Here is a 9549-nt window from a genome sequence, read left to right on the forward strand (position 1 = left end):
AAACTTAATAACCAATCATCTGAGAACCAGAGAAAAAACTTTTCACAGATAAGCAAAACTACTACGGTCATTCGCCCATTACCGACATCCATCGAGAAATTTTTTCTTAAAGAAAAAATATTACCAATATTTGTTCTTTGACCTATTCCAAAGAAAACTGGCATCCAACCAGCGTGAACGGTCAAAATAGTGCAGCCGGCAATACGTAAAACACCAAGCACCACCGAAACAAAATCGCACGAAAAAAGATCGACATCAAATTTTTGGGATGAACACATTCTGCACAGAATCCAACTGAGAACCAATTTAAAATGATACCAAGACATTATAAAATATTTCTTTGAGTGTATACCAATCCTAGATGAAGAGTCGCTAACGGCCATTTCCGAAATAACTAGATTTCACAAATTACAAAAGTTGAATCAGCATTTCACTTTAATATAAAAAGTATTTGTCAACACCTTGTTCTTAGAATCTTTTGTATGTAGCCTGTAGTATGTACTGTTAAGTCTGAAAATAAATTTCCACCGCATGACACACAGCAATATCAAATATTGCCAGTGATTTTTTTTTAATTTAATTTTTAAGAGAAATTATTAAAATATAATTTTAATAAATATGAGAACTGGTCGTCTAATCAATACAACACCATTTTTATGGGACCCTAGTGTATGTAATAAATTGACTAATTAAAAATGAAAAAAGTAATTTGTTTCCTATTAAAGTGTAATTTAGATATTTAATATCGTTAAATCTGCATATGAATTCGAACTTGTTTTAGACTTTACTTTATACCCAAGTGACTGTACTTTGTATATAAGTGTACCTCTGATTTTACAAAATATGTTTAGTTTGTCTGGTTGCTTTAACAGGTTAATAAAATTAAGTTTGATAAATTCATGTTTTTCTGAAAATTCCGAGACGTCTTTTGCTCCATACTGTTTGGAATTATTAATGTATCAAACATTTGTTGAAGCAAACAAAGTGCAAACCAAAATTCTTACGTATGGCAGACGGATACAAGACTCCCACCACAAGAGCAATGAAATCATTGTGGTCCTATTAGGTGAGTGGATGAATATTCAGCTGAGTTTAAGAATGTAAGCAGAGGTATGTGTACAATAACTAGGAATCCCGGGATCGGTAGGATTTTACGAAGCCTTTGCCAAAGCGTTATTTGATAAGTCAGGCATACCTGTTTGGTGTATTGGACATGCTGGTCATAACTTTCCTCCTAAAAATTCGAAAATACAGTTTCCGCCATTTGAAGATCACCTGGACTTATACTCTTTAAAGGGACAAATTGAACATAAGGTAAAACATTAAAACACCAGCCTTACATCTAGCTATGCTTTTTTCTTAAAACTTTTTCAGATAGATTTCTTTAGGAAATACGTGCCAGCGGGTGCCAAAGTACATCTTGTAGGGCATTCAGTTGGCGCCTATATAGCTCTTGAGATATTGGACCATCCAGAAGTAAAAAATAAAGTTGATGATTTGTACCTGTTGTTCCCTACGATAGAGGGCATGGCAAGCACTAGAAACGGAAAACATTTAAATAATTTTGTTAGACCGCTCCAATCGGTTCTGGGTTTTTTAATTTGGATATATGTTATGCTACCAAATTTTTTAGCAACTATATTGGTTTATGTATACATGTTAATAATGAATATTCCTATAAAGTTACACGCGGAAAATATAAAAGAGTTCCTTAAACCCGGCACCACTAAGAGAGCTTTGTTCATGGCATTTCAAAAACTAGATTACATGAAAGAAAGAAACAGCGAAGTTATTAAGCGAAATGTTAAGAAAATTAAATTCCTTTATAGTAAATTTGACCAATGGACTGAACCAAACTGTTGGATTAAACTCAAAGAAGATATTCCGGAAGTTGATGTAGAAGTTACCTGTATCGACCATACTTTCGTTTTCTATAATAACGACGATGTTGCTGAAAAAGTTATAGGTTGGATTAAATTAAGAAATAAGCAAACGATCAACTAAATCACAAAAAAGTGTTAATTATATATACATTTAAAATAGTCGCGGCTATGTTAAACGGTCTAGCCTACATTATAAAATTTATATTTAAATAGACCGATTTCTATTGGACTTTGTGTTTTTCAATTATTTACAACTAATAATTAAAACCTGATGCAAAAATAAAATTGATATGTTGTCATATTTTTTTTTATTTAAGTTACTAGAATAAAACACAAAATTACTATTATACTAGACTTTGCTCAATCCACCAGCTACACAATGAAGTGGTCGAAAGATAAAACTATTATTTCAATTCAAATTCAAGTTCAAGTATGCGTTTCACAAAAAAATGTTGGGCTCGACTGCTAGGATCATTCGCCCATTGCCGACTTCCGTCGAGGATCTTCGCTTCTGGTCAACGACCACCACGTACAAAGAAGAAAAATAACCAATAATTTGCTCAGCTAGCAAAAAAAGATTCTGACCGATACCAATAAAAAATCGGCTTCCCCCCGCTTCCACCGCGGACCATCCGGGCCCATCCGGCCTCCATACCGGCGTGAACGGGGAAAAACGACGGGGCCGACGACGATTATCACTTTAAAACATGCACTGAACACTAAAAACACTAAATCCACACAGTGGAAACCGATATCAAACTTTTGAGGACAAAAACAAGGGATTCTATCGGGAGCGAACGGAGGTTAAACCGTCGTGTGCAATGCTCCACCACAAAATCCCATTATTTCAATTACAATTTTTTTGTAAGTTCTTCTTGTTTTCTTTCATAGCCAAGTTACTAGAATCATTGGCCGCCTCGTAAGTTGGGACACAAACCTAAGTTATTACCACTTATAAAATGTTGGCCATGATTATTTTAATTACTCCTACAATCACATATTTTTTTTTCCTCTTCTATATTTGGTTACTCTACACTCTCCGGAGTCAACTTTTTCGGAGTTTCTTCTCGAACGCAATATACCGAAAAACTTTTTTTTGCTGTCTGTGATTTCTTTTGACTCACTAAAATTACTGTTTATCTGTGAGGGCAACCTCAATTGAGTTCCTTTGAACTTTGTTGTCATTAAGAAGGTAGGTTATAATAAAAATTTTCTAATAATCCTCGATCATCCGTCTGATTTCGAGAATTATAATGGAATTAATGGCATATATGCGAACCGAAAAATCTGTATTTTATAGTAGTTGGTGTATTTTCACCCACAGAAAACTTGAAGTTGATATTTTCTATTTCTTTTTTAGCGTACCTTCGAGCGAGTGGGATAATGGTAAGTTTTAATTTAAATTCTTTGGAGAATATCCTTTGAACAAGTTATTTTTAGCCGCGGGAAATCACCGAAATTAAAGAATTCCTTTTGACGGCCAGAAGGAAAGATGCAAAATCCGTCAAGATAAAGAAAAATCCCGACAACACCAAATTTAAGGTCAGGTGTTCCAGGTTTTTGTACACATTGGTGATAACTGATAAGGAAAAAGCAGAGAAACTAAAGCAATCTTTGCCTCCAGGTTAGATCTTTATTTTTGTAGACTTTTATTAACTACAACAATCTTCATCTATTACTATTATAATTAACTTTTTGTTGTATGTATGTAACTGTATGTTATATAATCAAACCAAATTTACAAATCTAATAGAATAATTTTTTGATTTAATATACTTCAAAGAGATATTAATAGTTACACATTTTAATTTCAGGTTTACAAGTGAAAGAAGTGAAATAAAACAATGTATTTGACTTTTAACTTAATATAAATGTTAATTAAGTAACCGGTGCTTTATTCCTCATGTGTAAGTCCTTATATCAAATCTGTCTTCAGACTCTGATCCTGATGATTCGGTTTCTATCTCTTCATAAATTTTTGATTTTGTTAGTCTCCTAGAAATAAGCTTAATAACAAATGTTTCCAAGTATAGAACTAGAATGTTTTATTATACCGTCTTTTAATATTTTCCTTAATTTTATCATACATAATTTTTATACATAATCCAAAAATAGTTAATATAATTGCTATGGCAATCATATACAAAAATGAATCGAAATTAGTATATGTAGTTGGATCTTCAATTTTCGGATGTAGTGTTTGTATAGTTATAAAAGTTTGATCTGTTACCCTGCAATACAGCAAAAATCCAGAATTAAGAACTTGCATGGCGACTATGTACCTTTCCTCTAGAAATGTATCCAATCCTTCTTTAACACTTTTTTCCAAATCCCTTCCAATTTCTTGAAATACAGTTTTACCTAACCATTCTGCTAATTGGTATTTTCCCATTTGTCTCAGTCTGTGTGTCAAAAATGCATGACTTTCACCTTTACCCAAACCCTCTTCTGAATTCCAATGGTAAAGATGTTCAATGCATGAAATATCTTTTGGCATTTTCCTTTCTTAAATTTATTCCGATTAAAAGTGTGCAAAAATTGCAAAAAATATAGATCATCAAATACCTGCTTGATCTAAAATTTTTGGAGCTTGAATAATTTTAAAATGAGCTGAAGCCACCAATCTTCTACATTCTTCCGGAGTTAAGTGATTGGCTAAATATTGTAACTGGGCGGCATTTAAATCTACAGTGGCTTGGGATACTTTAAAGATTATAAAAATACTATTGAGCAGGAACCTTAAGATATAGGCACTTAATATATAATTAGGACAAGTACACATTTTAAAGTAGTTGTCAGTGTCAGTCAGTAGGTATTTTTAAATCTGCCATTTAGTAACCAGATTATGAATAAACTTGTGTTCTTTTGAATATCCTACTATGTCGGGTATATCGCTATAGTATAGTTTAATTTAATTTAGCGAATTCTTTGTTAATTAACATCTACACACTATTCTCCAGTTTTAAGCTATATTTCTAAAACATTAATACATTGCAGTGTTTCACAAGAAATATGTATGTATTAAGTACTCCCAATACAAGTCACGTCACTTCAACAAGCCAAAAATCCCCCATCAATTGGCAGACAGGTTCCAGTAATCATAGCTGCGTTGTCGCTTAACAAAAACACTATAGCGTTTTCGACGTCTTCAATCTCCGCAAACCTGAGAACAATCATTCATATCGGTTATTTTATTTGCACCCGGCGTGTTCCTTAATGATATGCGACCTGTGACGAATATTATATTCTACACTCAAAAATTAATGACGTTTATGTAATTATTTTTAATTGAACAGGATTTTTCTTTTAAGCTTAATCATTTTTTTTGTTTCCTTAAGTATACTGAGTGTTATGAAATTCGACTCTCATCACTGAGAGATTAGCGCAAAATTATGTATCGATGATTACGAGAGTATATCTTTGATACTTTCAGAAATTTAGCGTAGAAACTAAAATTTTCTTGGAAAATTTTCAATGAAACTTTTTGGCGAAGTCAGCAATCTCGTAGGGTATTTCGTTTTTCTTAAACCACCATTAACTTATTTGATAGACTCCATATTGGGTTTTTCCAGTTTTGCATTTTTTAAATATTTTTAATTGTTAAAGTTATCCAAAAATATGAAATATTAAATAAAATCCCTTTTCCAGCGGTTTCTAAAATAATTGATCAATTTCCATTTTGTAGAGCTTATAAAGCAAACTATCATTATTTTTTCATATCACAACCTAACAATCATTGAAGAACACTTTGCCACCGGGTAGAACACTGGATGTTTTGGAAAAATTAGTTTGCTGAAAATTTAGGCATATGGGTTGTTACTCTCTATCAGTATAGCAGCAGTGTTGTTGCTTGTAGAAAAGTAGGAACAATTTTGACTTTTGAGAGATCTATGGTGTTCTATTTTCTGTTCCGAATCACTTCAATAATTTTTGCAAAATATTTATTTAATATAAATACATTTTCTTAATGTTTCCCTGAAACCGACGCCAATTTAAATTATTATTTCCGCTGTATTTAGATATCTAGAAAACTCAAATTTTGACTGCAATGTTTATAAAAACGATCAAGGTGACGTCAAATCAGAACATGGAACAACATATAAAAAATCAAAGAGTCCAATGGTCTACTTTCTATGTATGCGCAGTACAAAAATTCTTCCATACCTATTCAATGGTATTTTAGACAGCATCCATTCTTTCTTGGCAGGTTCGGACCATATCTGTTTACCCAATTCGGTCAAAACCACAGTTGGATTGACAGCGTTAACTCGGATGTTATGCGGTCCAAGTTCTATCGCTAGAGCTCGCGTGAAAGCATCTACGGCCCCCTTTGAAGAACAGTAGAGCGTTCGATGCAAAAGCCCTAAACGGAATGAATTGTTAACAATTTTGTCACACATTTTGAAGTAATTTTAGTAATGGTAATAATGGTATGTTTAAAATCTATGTAGGTACCTGCTCTAGCAGCTTGGGAAGACGTGTTAACAATGGCTCCAGTACTTTTCCGGTTTAAAAGATCCTCTACCACCGTTTGGCTGACAAGAAACAGCGACCTTACGTTTACATGAAATGTGCTGAAAGTAAATGTAACTTACAGGTCGTGAAAAGGGTAGACCAAGAACACTATAGAATAATTTTTTGGGATAAAAAGTGGTGTATTTTGTATTCTTTCAAAATCTGGTGGATATTACAGTCTTAAGAATATCAACATTCGCTATCTTTTCCAACAAAAACGGGATTTCTGTATTGCACTTTGATTACTCTTCTTTTTAATACGAACATGAAAAAAAGAAAAGATAATTGGTGGCAGCATGAAGCATGATGGTTTATGCAACATTTTATATATAAAATTTTTATTTCAAGCTTTTTCTAGAATATATTTTTGCTTCCCTAAGGCTCAAATACTATTTTGTTTATTTTATATTTACTTAGACTCCATTTATGAGGTAATAGATCATATTAAATTAATTAAAAATATTAATTTTTAAGTAAATAAAATTAATAAAAAAGCACAATAGAGAATCAGTTAAAAAAATCACCAAAGGAACACGCCACATTCCCAATTATTCATTTGTTTTTGATTTTTTTGAGAAAAAAACATGCTGAAGATGAGTTCAAATCTGCAATATAGAAAGACAATACAGTCCATCAATAACAGAAGAAAAACTTTTTAAAAATAGAATTATAAGGAATTTTTGGAATATGTATTAAGATTTTTTTTACATCTTACATCTTTTAATCTTATATCTTTTTATCTTTCAGACTCTTGAAAATTTTTCATAGGTTCTTCTGAATGAAGAAATTTTGTATTGTATTTTATTTTGAATATGTGCCAAATTGGGAAAAGGGTTATCGTTAGTCTACTTACATTTTTGAAACACACTTTGGAGAAATAGGAAATAGAATCGGTAAATTGAATGAAAACAAATATTACTGTGCTGAAACTACCTGTCGAATTTTTCTGCAGTAACGTCAGTTACCGGATCTACTGTAGCAATCCCTGCATTGTTGACTAAAAGGTCGATCGGTAAAACTAATTTGATGGCTGTTTTGCTAGCATCCCAGTCCGTTAAATCGGCTTGTACTGTTTCGATTAACGGAAACTCTTGTCTTAACGTAGCTGAAAATGAATGGAACTGAACTCCTTGGCAACATTTGGAAAATTAATGTTACGCACCCAAAGCCTCCGCGTTTTTGTCGAGAGCAATGACTTTGGCGCCGCCTTTTAGAAGACGAATAGCAACACCACGACCAATTCCTTTTATTGGGAATTATTAAATTACTACGGAGACATTATCTTGAATCTTGTTTAGTACGCTATGAAATATTTTATTTTAAGTCTATATCATGGTACCGCACCTTCAAATTTACAAATCAATAAAGATTAGTTAAGCACGGGGTTCTTTTAAAGATTTTGGTTAACGTCAGTCTCATCATATCTATTAAATATTAGTTCTGTTTTAAATTTTCATATGGAAAAAAAAGATTAAGATTTTGTAAGAGCCATACTCAAATACCTTGAATACTTAAATATCATTTTGCACTATCTTTATTATACCCTTATTTTATGTGAAGGATTTCCATGCAAAATAAAGTACACGGTGTTCCATTCCAAATTTGGTACTTATATGTGAATTGAATTGAATTGCAGTTTGAGAATTCATAGTTATTTAGTATTTTATATGAAATTCATCTACATTTAATTTTTTTTATTTAAGTTCAGAATACAATAACACCAAATGTTCAAAATACGAGTCATCGTTATACTTCTTTTTTAAATTTGATTTTTTATTGTTAGATTTAGGATCAGATATTCTAAATTTATTATGTTCAATTCATCCTGAAATCTACTTGATGCTAATTACCAAAATAGGCTGGGAGACAACAAGTTTTAAAATATACTACTGAAAGTTTACCTTACCTGCCACTTGAGCCCACGAAAAGCTGAAATTTTGACTGCAATTGGCGAAAGCAAAGATATTGGGCTTGTCTCGATAGATTTAGGTAACAGAATAGTGAATTAAACTAAATTTCCTTTAAAATGATACCGAATAGTGGTATATCTTTGGTTTTTTCTATCAGTATCGTTCAACACTAATGAATATTTAAAACGAACAGTGACTTACCGGATCCAGCACCGGTAACAAGGGCACGTTTTCCGCTAAAAGAAATGTCCATACTTTTTCAATCCGTAACGTTCAAGTTTTGCTACAAACAAACCTTATTTGAATGGTTCGCGTACTGCAAACAATTTTGTTTAAATTTGAGATAAGTGATAATGGCTGCGATAGAAGAGTTTTCTGTTTTATTTTAATTTTAAACGACACTAGCCTAATTGTTTTGAAACAGGGGATTACAACGGGATAATAATACTCATAACTGGAACCTTTAGTCGAAGCGAGTTAATTTATAGAAATTCTAGTTTTCAACGGTTCAAACTTTTTGTTTATATTATTCTACTACACTGTAGTATAGCGAAACCAACAGCTGAAAAACCAGAATTAATAGTACTAATAGGGAAAGAACTTTAACAAGAAATATACTAATGGCAAAGAGTTAAGTTATATGGGCGAACAAGTTAAGAAAATCGACAGTGACACTAGAAATTATAAACCTTCAAAACACCTGGATTTTTGAGAGATGAGGCAGAACAAGACATCATCAAAAAATGAGCTGAATAATTTAAAACCGCCCTGAACATTACTATCGACTAAGATACCATACTGGCAAAACAGTGGGACCAGAAGTAGACTCCCTAACAACGAAAACGTGGAAGCAGCAAAACAATAAGTCCTGAACAATGTGGAAGCTCACAGAATGCTATAGATACGATTCTGTGAGTGTAGCTTTTAACCTGATACGACCATCGTCGTTCAATTCTGGTTCCAACTCTCGGGCAATCCCACCATTCAGACTGACATTACTACCAAATGATCAACATAAAAACTAGTGTTTACCAGGCAGGCACCATTGTGCAGTCATTTATCTACCTCTTTGGAAAACTTTCGAATGACAATAGAGGTCAAAGTAAATGAGAATAATATTATTAACAAATAAAAACAAAAAAGGAAAGAAAGAGTTGGAAAAAGAATGCTGGGAAAGCAAAATTTCACAGGATAGAACATCGAGGAGACAACGAATGCGAAAAAACTTAGATAAAGAGTAT

General features: G+C 32.5%; 4 protein-coding genes across 4 annotated transcripts; 2 read left to right on the forward strand and 2 right to left on the reverse strand.

Moving 5' to 3' along the window:
• Positions 1-472: 472 nt before the first annotated feature.
• Positions 473-2186, forward strand: LOC132699080 (lipid droplet-associated hydrolase-like). Its single transcript, XM_060665550.1, has 3 exons — positions 473-1066; positions 1130-1314; positions 1375-2186. The coding sequence occupies exons 1-3, from the start codon at positions 844-846 to the stop codon at positions 2002-2004; spliced, it is 1038 nt and encodes a 345-aa protein (XP_060521533.1). The 5' UTR covers positions 473-843; the 3' UTR covers positions 2005-2186.
• A 780-nt stretch (positions 2187-2966) lies between these two features.
• LOC132699492 (large ribosomal subunit protein eL38) lies at positions 2967-3769 on the forward strand. Its single transcript, XM_060666241.1, has 4 exons — positions 2967-3075; positions 3244-3269; positions 3324-3507; positions 3698-3769. Exons 2-4 carry the CDS (start codon positions 3267-3269, stop codon positions 3721-3723), a joined length of 213 nt encoding a protein of 70 aa, XP_060522224.1. The 5' UTR covers positions 2967-3075; positions 3244-3266; the 3' UTR covers positions 3724-3769.
• Positions 3770-3784: 15 nt separating this feature from the next.
• On the reverse strand, positions 3785-4665 carry LOC132700074 (uncharacterized). Its single transcript, XM_060667192.1, has 3 exons — positions 4449-4665; positions 3938-4388; positions 3785-3878 (listed from the first exon to the last, which is right to left on the reverse strand). The coding sequence occupies exons 1-3, from the start codon at positions 4663-4665 to the stop codon at positions 3785-3787; spliced, it is 762 nt and encodes a 253-aa protein (XP_060523175.1).
• A 179-nt stretch (positions 4666-4844) lies between these two features.
• On the reverse strand, positions 4845-9515 carry LOC132699737 (L-xylulose reductase-like). Its single transcript, XM_060666607.1, has 6 exons — positions 8510-9515; positions 7561-7641; positions 7332-7503; positions 6339-6457; positions 6048-6246; positions 4845-5046 (listed from the first exon to the last, which is right to left on the reverse strand). The coding sequence occupies exons 1-6, from the start codon at positions 8559-8561 to the stop codon at positions 4935-4937; spliced, it is 735 nt and encodes a 244-aa protein (XP_060522590.1). The 5' UTR covers positions 8562-9515; the 3' UTR covers positions 4845-4934.
• Between the last annotated feature and the right edge of the window lie 34 nt (positions 9516-9549).

This window comes from Cylas formicarius, unplaced genomic scaffold (assembly GCF_029955315.1).
Source record: "Cylas formicarius isolate icCylForm1 unplaced genomic scaffold, icCylForm1.1 PGA_scaffold_3__17_contigs__length_32017465, whole genome shotgun sequence".
Classification (NCBI taxonomy): domain Eukaryota; kingdom Metazoa; phylum Arthropoda; class Insecta; order Coleoptera; family Brentidae; genus Cylas; species Cylas formicarius.

Excerpts from the sequence above, each read along its gene's own strand:
- LOC132699080 (XM_060665550.1), top strand. The coding sequence starts at position 844 with ATGTTTAGTTTGTCTGGTTGCTTTAACAGGTTAATAAAATTAAGTTTG. Across the intron at positions 1,067-1,129 it reads AATCATTGTGGTCCTATTAG|GAATCCCGGGATCGGTAGGA; the intron begins GTGAGTGGATGA and ends TACAATAACTAG. Across the intron at positions 1,315-1,374 it reads AGGGACAAATTGAACATAAG|ATAGATTTCTTTAGGAAATA; the intron begins GTAAAACATTAA and ends AAACTTTTTCAG.
- LOC132699492 (XM_060666241.1), top strand. Across the intron at positions 3,508-3,697 it reads AAAGCAATCTTTGCCTCCAG|GTTTACAAGTGAAAGAAGTG; the intron begins GTTAGATCTTTA and ends TTTTAATTTCAG.
- LOC132700074 (XM_060667192.1), bottom strand. The coding sequence starts at position 4,665 with ATGTGTACTTGTCCTAATTATATATTAAGTGCCTATATCTTAAGGTTC. Across the intron at positions 4,389-4,448 it reads AAAAATTTTAGATCAAGCAG|AAAGGAAAATGCCAAAAGAT; the intron begins GTATTTGATGAT and ends AATAAATTTAAG. Across the intron at positions 3,879-3,937 it reads AAGGAAAATATTAAAAGACG|GAGACTAACAAAATCAAAAA; the intron begins GTATAATAAAAC and ends GCTTATTTCTAG.
- LOC132699737 (XM_060666607.1), bottom strand. The coding sequence starts at position 8,561 with ATGGACATTTCTTTTAGCGGAAAACGTGCCCTTGTTACCGGTGCTGGA. Across the intron at positions 7,504-7,560 it reads CAAAAACGCGGAGGCTTTGG|CTACGTTAAGACAAGAGTTT; the intron begins GTGCGTAACATT and ends ATTCATTTTCAG. Across the intron at positions 6,247-6,338 it reads TTCCCAAGCTGCTAGAGCAG|GGCTTTTGCATCGAACGCTC; the intron begins GTACCTACATAG and ends CATTCCGTTTAG.